At 41.2% G+C, this 19,089-nt stretch overlaps 1 protein-coding gene across 1 annotated transcript in view; it reads left to right on the top strand.

The window, feature by feature from the left end:
- The window catches only part of LOC134341091 (collagen alpha-1(I) chain-like), a 59,072-nt gene extending 40,369 nt beyond the window's left edge, over positions 1–18,703 (top strand). Inside the window, exons 37-53 of the mRNA XM_063038843.1 lie at positions 489–542; positions 10,077–10,184; positions 10,318–10,371; positions 12,277–12,330; positions 12,565–12,726; positions 13,254–13,361; positions 13,705–13,812; positions 14,537–14,590; positions 14,691–14,798; positions 14,959–15,012; positions 15,348–15,455; positions 15,559–15,612; positions 15,833–15,940; positions 16,035–16,314; positions 16,600–16,790; positions 17,033–17,278; positions 18,498–18,703. Of these exons, the coding sequence (XP_062894913.1) occupies positions 489–542; positions 10,077–10,184; positions 10,318–10,371; positions 12,277–12,330; positions 12,565–12,726; positions 13,254–13,361; positions 13,705–13,812; positions 14,537–14,590; positions 14,691–14,798; positions 14,959–15,012; positions 15,348–15,455; positions 15,559–15,612; positions 15,833–15,940; positions 16,035–16,314; positions 16,600–16,790; positions 17,033–17,278; positions 18,498–18,644 (1,998 nt within the window). The 3' untranslated portion in view covers positions 18,645–18,703. The remainder of the gene's footprint in view (positions 1–488; positions 543–10,076; positions 10,185–10,317; positions 10,372–12,276; positions 12,331–12,564; positions 12,727–13,253; positions 13,362–13,704; positions 13,813–14,536; positions 14,591–14,690; positions 14,799–14,958; positions 15,013–15,347; positions 15,456–15,558; positions 15,613–15,832; positions 15,941–16,034; positions 16,315–16,599; positions 16,791–17,032; positions 17,279–18,497) is intronic.
- The last annotated feature ends 386 nt before the right edge of the window (positions 18,704–19,089 follow it).

Here is a 19,089-nt window from a genome sequence, read left to right as displayed (position 1 = left end):
CAATTGAAACAATGTTATAATCTTGATATAATTTGGAGCTTTTAATATACTACATGCTAGGCACAACCGCTAAGTACATAATTTAATACAATTAAATATATGGTTAATTTGTTTCACAACTCCTATCCTGTTGGTGGATTTCATAAGCAATTGGTGGGAATTACAGAATCATTATACAAAGCATGCAAAATTTTGTAACCACTTCAAAACACTTTGACTTTCAGAGCCAACTCACCATGCAAACCAAAGGACTTACTTGAGCTTGTTCTTCTTACACATGCTTGGCCTCTATTACTCTAAACTTTTCTTACCTAAATGACCATGATATTAAAATAACTACAAATATTATAGATGTAAAGTCAATTTAAAATGCACCACTGTTTTATCTTTGCATTTTATAATGCAATGCCCATTAAGTCTATTCAGCTTTTAAGTCCTGAAGTTCCTTGAGAATGTTCCTGTAACTGACCTCTTGCTTCCTTCTTTAGGGTGAACGTGGTGAACCTGGGGCTCCTGGTCCTGCAGGTTTTGCTGGTCCTCCTGTAAGTATTGTTATACTTTTATAGTAAACATTGGCAATTATGGTCTGCACATTAATGAAAAGAAAATAATACATAAATGTCTTGACATTGATCTTGTAAGAAAATATAATTGTGGAACAGAAATTCATCTTTATTGTTCTTTCATCTTTAAAAGTGAATGAGGAATTTTCTTAATAGTGTTCCACAAATGATTAAAACATGAAATTTATTAGCACTAATTCTATTGCAGTACCTCTTTGTTCAAGTGCAATAGGCATCATAGGTGTTGTTCCATTATCATCACCTTTCCTCACATCTCATGAACTCAAAGTAGCCTAGCCTGTGGAAATAACACAACCAACACTCTTTCAGCTAATAGGTAATAGCTAATGTTACCCATTAGCTGAAAGAGTGTTGGTTGTTTGAATCATGAGGAGGACAGGCAGAAAAATATTTATAGGTTGCTGAAGACCAGTGCTTGTATGAGGCTGCTTCCTTGTTTATAAGGCACTAACGGCAGAAGGCTATCTGTGTGGAGTCTGTAAGTGCATGCATACTCTGTATGAAGATGTTCACATCAGACCTGGGTGTGAATACAGAAGAAACATTAAGCAAAGCATCTTTAAAAATCCTTAGAGATATTTTTTTAGATTTTGGAAGGCAACAATGGATGTTAAAAGGTCATGTGGAATATATTAACAGAGGCCACCTTGCAAGGATTCTGGGCAAGATTTTTCAGTGTAATATGATTTTGACAGTGCCACATGTGAGCTTGTACTTGAGGTTTCCAATGATCACAGATGTGAAATAAATGATAGTCCTATATAGGTCCAGTCCTTCCTGGAAATGTTCATTGGGGGTGACACACTGTGAAACCTTGGTGAAGAAGCTATTTTATATGACGCCTGGTGTCAGATGATTTTTTTTTCTCAATTCTCATCTGGAAGCTTCCTGAGAATATTGTGATCAAATTCCTAACTTGGCTCAGTCTCCATTTGGCTTATTTTGCAGCAGCTGTGTAGCACATGTCTGTGACTGCCGGAGAAAAGTATATAGAAACACAGAAAACCTACAGCACAATACAGGCCCTTCAGCCCACAAAGCTGTGCCAAACATGTCCTTACCTGAGAAATTACCTAGGGTTACCCATAGCCCTCTATTTTTCTGAGCTCCATGTCAGATATCCCACCCTGCAAAATCTCATTTCATGGTGGTCTCAACTTCATTTCAGGGAGGTCTCAAGTGGAAGTCTCAACCTCATAGCAATCTGTGTCACTCAACACACATCAAAGTTGCTGGTGAACGCAGCAGGCCAGGCAGCATCTCTAGGAAGAGGTACAGTCGATGATTTGGGCCGAGACCCTTCGTCGACTGTAACTCTTCCTAGAGATGCTGCCTGGCCTGCTGCATTCACCAGCAACTTTGATGTGTGTTGCTTGAATTTCCAGCATCTGCAGAATTTCTCGTGTTTAAGCAGTCTGTGTCAATGAATTCGTTATTTTTGCAAGACATCAGATTGACAAGTGTTTTCTGAGACAGCTGACTTCTGAATTCTGTCTTAATGTGACGCACCATGCTGAATGCCCTTTTTACATCACAATTAGTATTTGGCAGCACCAAAAGCAGCTTCATTGACTGGCAGAGCTCTTTGAACCTCAACTGGGTTGTGCTCACAGATTTTACTTTGGACAGCTTCCTCCAGAACTCATCAACTCGCAAACTTTAAGCAACACACACAAAATGCTGGTGGAACGCAGCAGGCCAGACAGCATCCATAGGAAGAAGCACAGCCGACATTTCGGGCCGAGACCCTTCATCAGGACGAAGTCTGGCCTGCTGCATTCCATCAGCATTTTGTGTGTGTTGCTTGAATTTCCAGCATCTGCAGATTTCCTTGTGTTTGCATTTTTAAACTGGCAAACTTTTGTAGTTTGGCACCAGTCCTTCAAGGTTAGTTGAGACGTAATCCAGGACTCACCTCAACAGGTCTTTTACAGTCATTTAACCCACCATGGGCAATAGAAAAGTCACTGTTGCAAACAGTGCGGCGAGCAACACTGTCATTATTTTTGACCCCTATTAGGCAGGGGTACACTTTAGTGTAGTCTGAGGTGACGTATGTTTTAAATTTCCTTTTTTGCACACACTGCCATGGTGCTGCAGGGCACTAAACTGAACTGATGGGCAATAAAAGAGAGAGAGAGGTCGACTGTAAAGCCCACCTACAAAGAAAACTGATAGGTCTATGTAGCACAAAGAGAGACCAATCTGGTTGCTCTCTCTGTCTCTCTCTTGCTTTTGCTCTTGCTCTCAAAAAATCGATTTCTGGAATATTGTATATAATTTTCGGGTGTCAGGGAGCCGCTATCAATATGCAGGAGATTCCTGGAACTTCCAGGAGAGATGGGATGTCTGCCATGTACCTGTCCAGGACTCTCTTAAAAGACCTTATCATATCCACCTCCACCACCATTGCCGGCAGCCCATTTTGCACTCTCACCACTCTGTGCATAAAAAACTGACCTCTGACATCTCCTCTGTACCTGCTTCAAAGCACCATGTTTGTGGGGGTGTGCCCAGAGTTAATCGGTGTGTTCTTAGGGATAGCTAAGGTGCATGGGGCCTTTGACTTTAGATTTAGGATTAAAGGTAGGTTTGTGGGATGTATATGTGACACTGGAAGAGATAGGGTTGTGGAGTTTGGTGTTGTGAGATGGTGGTGGATGGGATTCAGAGCCACTTTAATCTGGGCATTCCCTTTTATTTACCATTTGGGTGTAGAATGTTTTGAGGCCTAGTTATTAGGCTTCATCACAGAGTAAGATGTATCTGCCCTGCTTTACTTTATACTGATCTTTGTTTTGCACTTTTGTATGTAGGATCCCATTAGTTAAGTTAACAGAGTTTACTGGAGATTTAGTGTCACTCCACCCTGTTACATTGAGTTTAGTGGTGACTTGTTTTCTCTTGTCCCAGCTTGGGCTTAAATTACTGATCCCTCTTGTCTTCTTGGTATCTGTGCTTTCTTATTGTCGTTTTTTAGATTGGGAAAATGGAGAGCATGTCAATGGTGTTTAGGGTGTGATTATTTAGGCAGTGGGAAAATCATTCCTCTTTTGGTTCTTGATCTCATCACTCAAGATTCAGTGTCATGCAACCTTGCCAGTTTAATCTGGCCCACACTTCATTACCAAGGTCCAACAGTTGCCTTTATTGGACCTTCTTCCTCCTTACACCAATCAGCTGGTTTGTGAGGGTGTGGCCAATCTTAGTTGGGGTACATTTAGGATTAGTTGGCATGTGTGGGCCCTTGGACATTACAAATAGGTTTAAGAGTATAGTTGTGTGATGTATATTTTGGGCTGGGGCGGAAAGGGTTGTGGAGCCACTTTAACTTGGCCCATGTCTTTCATTGACCTGTTCCAATATCATGCATTAGATTTAGGGCTAGGATGGGGTTAGGCTAGCAGTGGGAAAGAAAGCCCTCTAGGTTTAGTAGATCTTGCAACTTGGTTTTTCTTTATCCAGGTCCCTCACTTGTCTTTATTGAGAGCTTCCTCCTTGTTGAAACCATTTTAAGGTTTAAGTTTACCTGTATTTTAAACTGGTGGGGTTATTTCATACGCTAAATGTTGATGTGGTATTAATACAGGGCATGGGCATTGTTATTTGGGGGCTGTGTCCAAATTTGTGGGGGTTTAGTAGAAGGGCCCAGAATGTAATGGGGTTGGGCAACAGAGGTGGAGATTTCATGGTGAAGGGGGTGGGGGTAGAACTGGCAATATGGGAACTGTCAGGTGGAATTCTGCTTTGAGGGGTAAGAAAGAGAAAAATAACTGATGGTGCTGTGGGCTGAACTTGTTCCCCGGTGGGTAGAGATTTCAGCCTTTTGAGGGTGTGTGGAAGGAATGTTAGGTCTGGGGGTAGAGTTACACAGAAACATAGAAACATAGAAAACCTACAGCACTATACAAACCCTTCAGCCCACAAAGTTGTGCTGAACATGTCCCTACCTTAGAAGATACTAGGCTTACCTATAGTCCTCAATTTTTCTAAGCTCCATGTACTTATCCAAAAGTCTCTTAAAAGACCCTATCATATCCGCCTCCACAACCGTTGCCGGTAGCCCATTCCACGCACTCACCACTCTCTGAATAAAAAACTTACCCCTGACCTCTCCTCTGTACCTACTCCCCAGCACCTTAAACCTGTGTCCTCTTGTGGCAACTATTTCATCCCTTGGAAAAAGCCTCTGGCTATCCAATGATCAATCCCTCTCATCATCTTATACACCTCTATCAGGTCACCTCCCATGTTCCGTCGCTCCAAGGAGAAAAGACCGAATTTACTCAACCTATTCTCATAAGGTGTGCCCCCCATTCCAGGCAACATCCTTGTAAGTCTTATCTGCACCCTTTCTATGGCTTTCTCATCCTTCCTGAGTTAAACAGAACTGAGCACAGTACTCCAAGTGGGGTCTGACCAGGGTCCTATATAGCTGCAACATTACCTCTCGGCTCCTAAATTCAATTCCATGATTAATGAAGGCCAATACACAGTATGTCTTCTTAACCACAGGGTCAACCTGCGTAGCTGCTTTGAGTGTCCTATGGACTCGAACCCCAAGATCCCTCTGATCCTCCACACTGCCAAGAGTCTTACCATTAATGCTATATTCCGTCATCATATATGACCTACCAAAATGAACCACCTCACACTCATGACAAAGCCATGGTAAATATTTGTAATCATATTATGCCTCACCAAATGTTCATAAATCCTGCCTCTCAGGATCTTCTCCAGAATATGCCTAGTTAAACCAGATTTAGATTGAGCCTTTTGCTACTAAGTGCTGGTAATTCTGGATGAAAAGAGACTAACATAGTGCAAAGATCTCACCAGAAACTATTTTTGAGTATCACACTATTGAACTTATTTGAGAAAGAGAATGCCATAAAAAAACAGCTAAGGAACAAAAAAAGGCCCAGTCCAAACAAATCTATATGAAACACAGGTGCAGAGTAATTCCTTTAACCAAAGGGTGATGAATTTGCAGAATTTGACAATAGACAATAGACAATAGGTGCAGAAGTAGACCATTTGGCCCTTCGAGCCTGCACCGCCATTCTGAGATCATGGCTGATCATCTACTATCAATACTCGGTTCCTGCCTTGTCCCTATAACCCTTGATTCCCCTATCCATAAGATACCTATCTAGCTCCTTCTTGAAAGCATCCAGAGAATTGGCCTCCACTGCCTTCTGAGGCAGCGCGTTCCACACCTCCACAACTCTCTGGGAGAAGAAGTTCCTCCTCAACTCTGTCCTAAATAACCTACCCCTTATTCTTAAACCATGTCCTCTGGTACTGGGCTCTCCCAGCATCTAGAACATATTTCTTGCCTCTATCTTGTCCAATCCCTTAATAATCTTATATGTCTCAATCAGATCTCCCCTCAATCTCCTTAATTCCAGCGTGTACAAGCCCAGTCTCTCTAACCTCTCTGTGTAAGACAGTCCGGACGTCCCAGGAATTAACCTAGTGAACCTACGCTGCACCTCCTCCACAGCCAGGATGTCCTTCCTTAACCCTGGAGACCAAAACTGCACACAATACTCCAGGTGTGGTCTCACCAGGGCCCTGTACAAATGCAAAAGGATTTCCTTGCTCTTGTACTCAATTCCCTTTGTAATAAAGGCCAACATTCCATTAGCCTTCTTCACTGCCTGCTGCACTTGCTCATTCACCTTCAGAGACTGATGAACAAGTACTCCTAGATCTCTTTGTATTTCTCCCTTACCTAACTCCACACCGTTCAGATAATAATCTGCCTTCCTGTTCTTGCTCCCAAAGTGAATAACCTCACACTTATTCACATTAAACGTCATCTGCCAAGTTTCTGCCCACTCACCCAGCCTATCCAAGTCACCTTGAACTCTCCTAACATCCTCATCACATGTCACACTGCCACCCAGCTTAGTATCATCAGCAAACTTGGTGATGTTATTCACAATGCCTTCCTCTAAATCACTGACGTAAATCGTAAAGAGCTGTGGTCCCAATACTGAGCCCTGTGGCACCCCACTAGTCACCACCTGCCATTGTGAGAAACATCCATTCACTGCTACCCTTTGCCTTCTATCTGCCAACCAGTTTTCTAGACATGTCAATATCCTCCCCCCAATGCCATGAGCTCTGATTTTACCCACCAATCTCCTATGTGGTATGGTATCAAATGCCTTCTGAAAGTCAAGGTACACCATATCCACTGGATCTCCCGCATCTATCTTCCTGGTTACATCCTCGAAAAACTCCAATAGATTAGTCAAGCATGATTTGCCCTTGGTAAATCCATGCTGGCTTGGCCCAATCCTATCACTGCTATCAAGATACGTCACTATCTTTAATAATGGACTCTAGCATCTTCCCCACTACTGATGTTAGGCTAACAGAGCCACAGTTCTCTGTTTTCTCCCTCCCTCCTTTCTTAAAAAGTGGGATACATTAGCCATTCGCCGATCCTCAGGAACTGATCCTAAATCTAAGGAACATTGGAAAATGATCACCAATGCATCCGCAATTTCCAGAGCCACCTCCTTTAGTACCCTAGGATGCAGACCATCTGGACCTGGGGATTTGTTAGCCTTCAGTCCCATCAGTCTGCTCATCACCGTTTCCTTCCTAATGTCAATCTGTTTCAGTTCCTCTGTTACCCTATGTCCTTGGCCCATCCATACATCTGGGAGATTGCTTGTGTCTTCCCTAGTGAAGACAGATCCAAAGTACTTATTAAATTCGTCTGCCATTTCTCTGTTTCCCATAACAATTTCTCCCAATTCATTCTTCAAGGGCCCAACATTGTTCTTAACTATCTTCCTTCTCTTCACATACCTGAAAAAACTTTTGCTATCCTCCTTTATTCCTAGCTGGCTTGCGTTCATACCTCATTTTTTCTCCCCGTATTGTCTTTTTAGTTAAGTTCTGTTGCTCCTTAAAAATTTCCCAATCATCCTATAGCTCTGTTATACTTCTTCTTTTTTAATGCTATGCTATCTCTGACTTCCCTTGTCAACCACTGTGGCCACTTTCCCCCCTTTGAATCCTTCCTTCTCCGGGGGATGAACTGATTTTGCACCTTGTACATTATTCCCAAGAATACCTGCTGTTGCTGTTCCACTGTCTTTTCTGCTAGGATATCCGACCAGTCAACTTTGGCCAGCTCCTCCCTCATGGCTCCATAGTCTCCTTTGTTCAACTGCAATACTGACACTTCTGATCCGCCCTTATCCCTCTCAACTTGCAGATAAAAACTTATCATATTATGGTCACTACCTCCTAATGGCTCCTTTACTTCAAGATCACTTATCAAATCCTGTTCATTGCACAACACTAAATCCAGAATAGCCTTATCCCTGGTCCACTCTCGTACAAGCTGCTCCAAAAATGCATCCCCTAGGCACTCTACAAACTCCCTTTCCTGGGGTCCAGTACCAACCTGATTTTCCCAGTTCACCTGCATGTTGAAATCCCCCATAACTACTGCGACATTTCCTTTGCCACATGCCATTGTTAACTCCCTATTCAACTTGCACCCAATATCCATGCTACTGTTTGGGGGCCTGTAGATAACACCTATTAGGGTCTTTTTGCCCTTACTGTTCCTCAGTTCTATCCACACTGACTCTTCTTCTCCTGATTTTATGTTCCCCCCTTGCAAGGGACTGAATCTCATTCCTCACCAACAGGGCCACCCCACCCCTTCTGCCCACCTTTCTGTTCCTTCGATAGCACGTATACCCTTGTACATTCAATTCCCAGGTCTGATCCCCCTGCAGCCATGTCCCCGTTATCCCAACAACATCATAGTTACCCATTCGCACCTGAGCTTCAAGCTCATCCATCTTATTTCTGACACTTCGTACATTCAGATATAGAATTTTTAACCCATTTCTCCTCTCTCTGTTTAAATCGCTGCCTATTGTGCACAACCCAGCTCTCCGAACTCTCACCGGGCTATATGCCTTTGAATTTTGTTGTCTTTCTTAAATTTACTTACTCTTTCTGCACATTTAACTCCATGCTCTGTCAAACCATCCCTCTGCACATGTATCCTCCTTATCACTCGTTCCGCCTCACCTTTCTCTACTTCACACTTAATATTCCGAACCGTGTAGTCCCCACCTGTCCTTTATACTTCATCTCGCTATCCTCTCTCACATTCTGGATCCCTGCCCCCTGCAAATTTAGTTTAAACCCCTCAAAGCAGCACTAGCAAACTTTCCTGCAAGAATGTTAGTACCCCTCCAGTTCAGGTGTAAACCGTCCCGTCGGAACAGATCCCGCCTTCCCTGGAACAAAGCCCAATTATCTAAAAACCTGAAGCCCTCCCTCCTGCACCATTCTCTCAGCCATGTATTGATCTGTATAATCCTTCTGTTCCTCACCTCACACACATGTGGCATAGGTAGCAATCCTGAGATTGTTACCCTGGAGGTCCTGCCCTTTAGCTTCGCACCTAACTCCCTGATCTCACTACGCAGGACCCCCTCACTCTTCCTACGCACGTCGTTGGTCCCCACATGGACCACAACATTTGGATTCTTGCCCTCCCTCTTGAGAATAACCTGCACCCGATCTGAGATGTCCTGGACCCTGGCATCAGGGAGGCAACATATCATCCGACACTCCCAATTTCCCCCACAAAATCTCTATCTGCCCCCTGTCTATAGAATCCCCTATCACTACCGCTGTCCTCTCTTCCCTCCTCCCCTTCTGAGTCGAGGGTCCAACCTCAGTGCCAGAGTCAGGACCACTGCAACTTGTTCCTGGTAGGTCATCCCCACCAACAGTATCCAAAACGGTACACTTATTGTTGATGGGAACGGCCACAAGGGTGCTCTGCACTCTCTGCCTGCTCCCCCTCCATCTCCTGACAGTCACCCAGTTGCCTACCTCCCGTATTTTCGGTGTGACTACCTCCCGATAACTCTTATCTATCTCTGTCTCTGCCTCCCGAATGATCCGTAGTTCATCCAGCTCCAGCTCCAATTCCCTAACTGGCTTTGATAGGAGCTGCAGTTGGATGCACCTTCTGCAGGTGTCGTCATCAGGGACAACTGCGTTGACCCTGACCTCCCACATACTGCATATGGAGCAGCTGCATATGAATTTGTTGCCACATGCAGCTGTGGAGGCCAGGTCATTAGGCATACTTAAGTCAGAAATTAATAGGTTTTTGATTCATTGGCATCAAAGGTTATGGGGAGAAGGCTGGGAACTGGGCTTGGGGAGGAGATAGAAAATAAGAATCAGTCATGATTGAATGGCAGAGCAGAATTGATGGGCCAGATGGCCTAATTCTGCTCCTATATCTTATGGTCTTATTTAGTGTAACAGATATTACATAATTTCCTAAATATTACCTTGGCCTCCTAAGAGTATGGTGAGTAAAATAGTAGAATTTACTCAATAATTATTTTTTAAATAGAATAATGATAAGCAACCAGTTATAAAGTAATCATTGCTAATTGACTTTTTTTCTGTTAATCATTACAGGGTGCTGATGGTCAACCTGGTGCTAAAGGTGAAGCTGGTGACACTGGTGCAAAGGGTGATCCTGGTCCTCCAGGTCCTTCTGGTGCAGTCGGAGTTGCTGGGCCACCTGTAAGTAAACATTCCAGAAACACAAGTATGCTCAAATAAAAACTCAGTACTTAAAAAGGAAGTCTGCTTTCCTTCAGTCTTCATGCATGTCTTTATCTGATACAAATCCACCTTTTTCTTTCTATTTCCTCAGGGTCCTACTGGTCCTACTGGGCCTAAAGGTGCTCGCGGTGCTCCAGGTCCACCTGTGAGTTTATATTTTGAACTATTTAACTTTAAATACTAGAATCTTGGCCAATGCAACGGAATCAAGACTCCAATGATGTTGCCATTTGTTCAAATTTAGTAGAAGCAAGGTGTGTTATTCTGATTTCAAATGGCAGCCGTACTTGCTTTATGCATTGCTTACTAATACTAAGCCAAGTCAATGTCCTATCCAACACAACCAGCAATGTACTAAAACCTCCACCATTCACTTTCTCATGGCCTTTCGTGTATGCTATCCACTTTTGATTTAGCACTTAAGGCAAGATTTGAATTTAAGACAATTTTTATTAGTGAACTTCAATACTTCAGTATATATCAAAAAGAAGATGGAGTAAGCCATTCCAGTTTTCTTTTAATCCTTCAAAATCTAAATATGTAATTTTTTCACAAGTGAAGATAAATAATATACAGAACTGATATTTGTAAATAAAAATACAACCAGATGAATTGCAAAATTGAAAGCATATTCAAAATAATAAGACTATAAAAATGAGCAGAATTAAGCCTTTTGACCCATCAAGTCTGCTCTGCCATTTCATCATCATTGATATATTATTCTTCGCATCCCCAGTCTCCTGCTTTCTCCCCATATCCCTTCAAGCTCTGACAAAACAAGAATCTATCTATCAACCTCTGCCTTGAATATACTCAATGGCTTAGCTGCCACATCGCCCTGTGGCAACAAATTCCACAAATTCACCACACTTTGTCTAAAGAATTTCTCTTCAGCTCTGTTCTAAAATGGCTGTGTCCTCTGTCTTAGATTCTCCCACATAGGAAAGATCTTCTCCACATCAACTCTGTCGAAGCCTTTACACTTCTCTGAAAAGTGATGCAGACAACCCAATGCGTCTGTAGTTGTGAATAGATCCGATTATTCAAGACATTTACAAAGGCAGGTGTGTAAAAAGGGCCTAAAATTATTGGGACCCGAGTCACTCTAACCAGTTTCCCTACAATTTCCCGGTTGGTAGCAGCAGCGTAAAAGCCAGGACCAACAGGCTCTGGGACAGCTTCTTCCACCAGGCCATCAGACTGATTAACTCACACTGATGCAATTGTATTTCTGTTATACTGACTGTCCTGTTGTACATACTGTTTATTATAAAATACTATGATTTTACTTTGCACATTTGAATAAAGACGTAATGTAAAGATTTTTACTCCTCACGTATATGAAGGATGTAAGAAATAAAGTCTATTCAATAAGAGCACCCATCATTCTTCTGAATTATAGCAACTACAGACCCAGAGCCATCATGTGCTCTCCATATGACAAGTTGTTCAATCCTTGAATCATTTTCGTGAACCTCCTTTGAACCCTCTCCAATGTCAGCACATCCTTTCTTAGGTAAAGGGCCAAAATCTGCTCACAATACTTACAGTTCTCTGAAACCACATCCTTAATTATCAGCTCCAACATCTCCCCAATCACTGAGGTCAGACTAATTGACCTATAATTTTCTTTCTTCTGCCTCTCTCCCTTCTTGAAGAGTGGAGTGACATTTGCAATTTTCTAACCCTCCAGAACAATTCCAAAATCTAGTAATTATTGAAAGATCATTACTAATGCCCCCTGATCTCCTCAGCTGCCTCTTTCAGAACCCTAGAGTGTAGTCCATTGGGTTCTCGTGACTTGTCTACTAGCAGACCTTTCAGTTTCTCAAGCATTTTCTTCCTAATAACGGCAACTTCAGTCATTTCTGCTCCCCACACACTTGAACCTCAGACAAATTCCAAAATATTTACTCAGTTCATCTGCCATTTCCTAATCCCCAGTTACTACAGTCCAACTTAATTTTCCAGTAGTCCAATATCCACTTTTGTCTCTTTATACTGTAAGTATCTGAAAGTGAGCCAAGCTGATTATTACTTGATCTTTTAGGGTGCTACTGGTTTCCCTGGTGCTGCCGGCAGAGTTGGTCCACTTGGTCCTAGCGTAAGTACAAATATTAGATATGACAATTATTTACATTTTCAAATTAATGTGACATTTATCAATCAAAGCAAAGTATTTAGTTACAATTGCCATATCACATCAAATATAATCTTTATAAAATATTAACGATATTAATTGGCAATTGTGTGACATTTTCTGAACTGTTTATTTGCTTTCATTTCATTAAGTTACAAACTGAGACGCAAGTACTTTAGCTGTTGTCTTCATCTGTAGGGAAATGCTGGCCCTCCTGGTCCACCTGGCCCTCCTGGAAAAGAAGGTCGTAAAGGTTTGCGAGGTGAGACTGGTCCTACTGGTCGTCCTGGTGAGCCGGGTGCTGCTGGTCCTCCTGGCCCTGCTGGCGAGAAGGGATCTCCTGGTGCTGATGGTCCTCCTGTAAGTGGCTTAAATCACTCTGCTCCTGGTGAAGGCTTTCTGTACGCTTTTTTTTTCCTGTGACCAGTCACTTGAAAAATTTCTGCCATAATGAACATCTGAAAAAACATATTAATATAAGCCTTCAAGGTAGCAAGCAATAAAGGAGAAATTCCTTGTTCAGTGGTACAAAATAGAATATAGTTGCATGTTACTTACAGTATTCCATGAAGCATTTACAAAGGGATACCAGTTTGCTGCCATCCGTTAAGTTTCATCTTGCATTGTCAAAATCCAAAGCTCTTAATCCCTTAAAACTATAACTTTTTGATGCAAATATTAGAATGGTGAATTGTAGTGGGTACATATCCTTCATGTGCTATTTAATGCAAAATGAACAAAAGAAATTACTATTCAGACAATAAAATAATTGGCTTGCATTTAATAATGTCAAAAGCCAATTATTCGGGTGAATTATAATATATTAAAAATTAAGCCAGTATGTTTCTATTGTTATTAACCTTCTCCTATTTTTTTTTCTCTCCTAGGGAGCAGCTGGTGCCCCTGGACCTCAGGGTATTGCCGGTGTCCGTGGTGTTGTTGGCATCGCAGGACCGAGAGGTGAACGCGGCCCCATGGGTCTCCAAGGTCAAACTGTGAGTTGTAGATCTATTGTTTTTTTGTTTTTGTTTTGTGAAGTTCTTCATGTAGGATATAGTCTTTGCAATAAGCTACATCTCAAATAAAAATTTGAACAGTCTAATCATTTACTTCTTGGTGGAATCAGCACTAAGTGCATGACTATCAAATTGTCTATAAAAGATATTTGCTGCTGATTTTACTTTTAAGTTAGGGAGTCCTCCTGATTATGAATACATTTGATATTAATTTTCTTTACAATATGATTTATCATATTTCAACATTATATTTTCTTTTACATCTTTTAACCAATATTTCTATGTGCATTGAACAGAACTATTTTTTCTATTTGATACATAGGGTGAACCCGGCAAACAAGGTCCAGTTGGTGCACCTGGTGAGCGTGGTCCTCCTGGCCCAAAGGGTCCACCTGGTTTAGCTGGCCCACCTGGTGAATCCGGACGTGAGGTATGAATGTAACCAGATTAGAGCACCTGTGGGGTTGATTTCATTTGTTTCAAAAGTGCAATAATCAAATTTTCTTACCTGTTAAGAATTTTTGCAATTTTTATGCTAATTTTTTTCTTTTTAAAGAAAACCTGATTTAAAAAATTAATTTAAAATAGGATTATCCATAATTTTTCTATGTATTAAATTGAGTGTATTGTATGCCTGCCAAATTTAATTATTTGGATAAATACATAATTAAACATTGATCAAAATATTTTCAACAACTCAATTATAAAATCACTTACTTGGCTACTTCTAGGAATGCAGTTGCTTAAAGACCTTAGTTGGAGTACATGCTGAATTTGCATTTACACTTCTATCCGTAATTTTCACAAAAGGGTTGAGGGAGTGTGTTATATTCACTTTTTAGGTGATGGAAAAGGTGCAGCTATAATATCAGATAAATATGTCTGCACACCACTTCCGTAACTCATGCATCTTCATAAGTGGGAAGTACTTTCACTTTCTCTGGATACTAAATGTGCCTAGTTTCAATCAGATTTTAGGACAATCTAATTCTGAATCATAGATCCCTGTGTCAAGGATTCTCATTTTTTCAATCTGGCATTTTGATTCAGTTTGTAAAGTAACTGCATCTCAATACTGTTAGTGAAAGAGATAAAGGTAATATTTTAATATCAAAATGTTAGATTTTTAATTTTTAAAATATTATCTCTTACAGGGTGCTCCTGGAGCTGAGGGTGCCCCAGGCCGTGATGGTGCACCTGGTCCCAAGGTTTGTAGTTCATCTAGTTTCAAACTCCTAAACATTGTTAATACGAGCAGTTAATTATTTTTGAATGATGATTAAAAATTAATATTATATTCACTTTTAGGGTGATCGTGGTGAAGCTGGTGTAGCTGGTGCTCCTGGTGCTCCCGGTGCTCCTGGTGCTCCTGGACCAGCTGGTCCTGCTGGGAAGAATGGCGATCGTGGTGAACCTGTAATTACAATTCTTTCTATCCATTCTACAATTTCAGCTTCAAAATGATAAACATTTTTCACATAACATTATTAATCAAAACCCAACCATTTGAAATGTATTGATTTTAAAATGATGTAATAATTTGAAAATTATATTTGCATTTTGCTTTATTTTACAGGGTCCTGCTGGCCCTGCTGGTCCTGCTGGTCCAATGGGTTCTCGTGGTCCAGTTGTAAGTAGCATTGCTTTTTAAATTTATCTTACAAAATGTTCACGTTTATTTCATAGAGCTAAACTTTGTCTGCACCACTAATGATAATTCTTAACAAACAAATTTACAGGTGTATGTATAATAATTTACACCTATTTGTATTCTTAATGAATGAAAAGACAACAATTAGTTATGACAATGTATAATTGACTTTATGGAAAGGGTTTAAGCTTAATATAAAAAAGTGTAGGACATATTAATCCAACTCAGACTGGACTTTCTATTATTAGATTTCTGGAATTGTAAACAGTGAAATACCAGATATCAGAAACTAATTGGATTTTCTTTATAAATAGGGTGCAGTTGGCCCACGTGGTGACAGAGGTGAAACTGGTGAGGCTGGTGCAAGAGGTATTAAGGGCCACAGAGGTTTCCCAGGTATTCAAGGTCTGCCTGGTCCTCCTGTAAGTTATCCATTTTAATGAGAAATTACTTATTCTAATTCCTCAAATAATTAGTTTTGTCTAATATTATTACCATGTTTAAATATTTTACTTTGCCAAACAGGGTCCTCCTGGTGAACAAGGTCCTGCTGGCCCCTCTGGTGCTGCTGGTCCACGTGTAAGTATCTCCTTCCTTGTAGAAAGAGGTGTCTATTTTTTAGCTACAATAATTTTTTATAAAAAACAGCTGCCTTAAATAAATCTTCATTTAATAAAATGAAATATCTAAAATGAGAACATTAAATTTTGGATTTCAGAACCTTCCTAACTTTAATATTAGGGATAATTTGACAAAATGATGACAGATTTCATTAATAATTACTTTTCCTTTCTTCTAGGGTCCTGCTGGTCTACCTGGTTCTCCTGGTAAAGATGGTGCTAGTGGTTTGCCTGGTCCAATTGGTCCACCTGGTCCTCGTGGTCGTACTGGTGAAGTTGGCCCTGTTGTAAGTAATAACTCAGCTGATGCCATTACAATTGATTAGGATCTTGATTTTCTTCAAGAGATGTATTCTTAATTAAACTTTAATCACCTTGTAGGGCCCACCTGGACCTCCTGGTACTCCTGGCCCCCCTGGTCCGGCTCACGGAGGATTTGACTTCCAGTACCTGGCACCATCACCAGAGAAAGGTGCAGATCCTCTCCGTTACTTCAGAGCAGATGATGCTGGTGCTGTTGCAGACCATGATATCCAAGTTGACACCACTCTGAAATCCCTCACCCAGCAAATTGAGAACATCCGCAGCCCAGAGGGTACTAGAAAGAACCCAGCCCATACTTGCCGTGACCTGAAGATGTGCCACCCAGAATGGAAGAGCGGTAAGCTAAAATCTGAACCTCATCGAGACACTTCACAACCATCCACAGAGTAAACTTGCATGTAGGGATTATCACACACAAGGCAAATGATTGAAATGCTGTGATTGAAAATACAATGTAATAAGGAATAATTGCTGTAAGTAAAATACAACTGCAAATAACATTCCTATTTAGATTTGAATTAACTTTTAGCTTTGTCAGTGTATTAAAAAGCTCCATAATATCTGAAGCTGATTTGGGTAAATTATAAGTGGAACATTAATCACATTCGACACTCTTCAACAGGTGATTACTGGATTGATCCAAACCAAGGCTGCTCTCTGGATGCCATCCACGTATTCTGTAACATGGAAACTGGTGAGACATGTGTCTATCCAAGCCCACAGTCCATCCCACAAAAGAACTGGTACACAACCAAGAATCCAAAAGAGAAGAAGCATATCTGGTTTGGTGAGAACATGGAGGGTGGCTTTCAGGTATGAACAAATGTTTAGTTTTTGTATTTATACAGATTCATTAAATTCGTCAGATTTTGTTTTAGGTATTAATAACGAGATGGTAAATTAACATAGATGGATTTAGCAAAAATGATGTATCAGTTTATTAAATGACTTTAAAGCATCTTATTGCTTGGATCTATGCTTCAATGCCACACAGCTTTTTAAAATTATTAACTTTAATTGTCATTTTAAGAAAACTCCATTTTTTCTCATTTTAGTTTGGCTATGGTGGTGATGGTGGTGTTCTCGCCAGCGATGTTGCAATCCAGATTATCTTCCTGCGCTTAATGTCATCTGAGGCAACACAGAACATCACGTACCACTGTAAGAACAGCATTGCCTACATGGATGAGGAAACTGGTAATCTGAAGAAGGCCGTATTGCTCCAAGGACCCAATGAAATTGAAATCAGAGCAGAAGGCAACAGTCGATTCACATACAGTGTTACTGAGGATGGTTGCATGGTGAGTTTGTCAATACCATTAACAGGACCTTAAGGGCTATGGGTTATTAATAATTGCACCTGTAGCAGAAATGAGAACTAGTTTAGTTATTAGGAAACTTGTTCCCACTGTTTAAATTTAATGAAATTAACTTTAAATTACTGAGGGAATACCTATGATTCATTTACTGGGGAGCACCTTATCATAATATATTGTGTAGGCGGGTTTTGACTTCCACCTGTGACGAGAATACACATAAAATTAAGATGTTTGCTGGCCTGGGTTAGCATCAGTGACATCAGCAAGTGGTCTGCCACCTGCCCTCAGGGGAAGGAGAGATAAGGAACAATGGAGCAGCGTCTGGAGATGTGTAATGAAGGGACGTGGGAGAGAGAGCTGTCTGGAGCGGCTCCCCCTTTGAACCCTGAACTGTTTGAAGTGATGGACAGGCGATATCCCAGCAGGGGGATAAAAAGGGACAGGTTCGCTAAGGCAGGATACACGACACCTGAGGTAACGAGACCCTGGAAGCGGTGCGCCTCTCACGAGTGGGTGAGAAGTATCAGACAACGGCCAGGGTGGAAAGGTACGATCAGCGGGAACCCGGTGTGTGTCCGCCCTTGCCTGGGTGCCGGGTTCACTGCAGAGGATTGACCGCAGCTGGAGGAGGGGTCAGTCGGTGACCTCAGGTGACATCACCAAGGACCTGCCCAAAATCGCCGGTCTGTGAGTGAAGCCGTGTCTGAATGATCAGTTGTTCCCGTTCTCTCTCTCTCTCCCCCCACGTTGTCCATCGCCATGGCAACGATTACTGCGAACTGAACTACTAAACTGGACTGAACTTTGAGTCACTTTGAAATTTGGTCATTTACCCCTAGACAACGATAGAGCTTGATTGATGCTGTTATCTTAATTCTGTGCACATGTGTGTTTATCATCGCTGAACTGTTGCATTTATTATCCTTTCGATTACTGTGTTGCTTGTTTCTTTAATAAAACTTTCTTAGTTCTAGTAATCCAGACTCCAACTGAGTGATCCATTTCTGCTGGTTTGGCAACCCAGTTACGGGGTACGTTACACCATTCGGGGATTAATCAAGTGGGATGTTAGGCAGAATGAACTCCACCACCCCCCATCCCTCACATCTTCTATAGGATCCCTAGGCTGAAAATACATTGAACAAGATACAGTAGTTAAGTTTCCTTATTAATAATTCTTGGTTTTCCTTTAACTCAACAGAGACATACTGGCAAATGGGGCAGAACAGTCTTCGAATACAAATCAATGAGAACAACACGACTGCCGATTATTGACATTGCACCTATGGATGTTGGTGGCGCTGATCAAGAATTTGGTGTTGACATTGGCCCAGTCTGCTTCTTGTAAAATGGACTTGAAATTTACTTGCAGTCATCTCTAAACTTTCTATGCATTGAATTCTAATTCACTCGGCAGCCATGGGGCCTGGACCTGAGACATTGGGCCTGAAGACAGGAAGGACAACTTACAAAGTGTTTATTTTATTTTGTCTGTTTCCATGGCAACAAGAAAAAGACCTTATGAGGTGTAAACTTCTCCTTGGAGTTCAGAGATCACTGTAGATGACATTTTGCCATATATCACTGAAGAGAAAAACTTTTAAATCTATGTGCCTTTTTTAGGTGGCAAAATAAATTTGAAAAAAGATCAAATCTTTGTTATTGTTCTACCACATGAGACAAAAAAAATCATCAAAATCTGTTTTTTTCCTATTTTATTGTGCAGAAGATACAATCCTCCCATACTCTTACTGGGTCATAGTCTACTAATTCAAAAATATATATGACTCACT

Source organism: Mobula hypostoma, chromosome Y, assembly GCF_963921235.1.
Source record: "Mobula hypostoma chromosome Y, sMobHyp1.1, whole genome shotgun sequence".
In the NCBI taxonomy this organism is placed as follows: Eukaryota; Metazoa; Chordata; class Chondrichthyes; order Myliobatiformes; family Myliobatidae; genus Mobula; species Mobula hypostoma.
The sequence above is the reverse complement of the archived record's forward strand: the minus strand, read 5'-3'. Positions and strand labels throughout refer to the sequence as shown.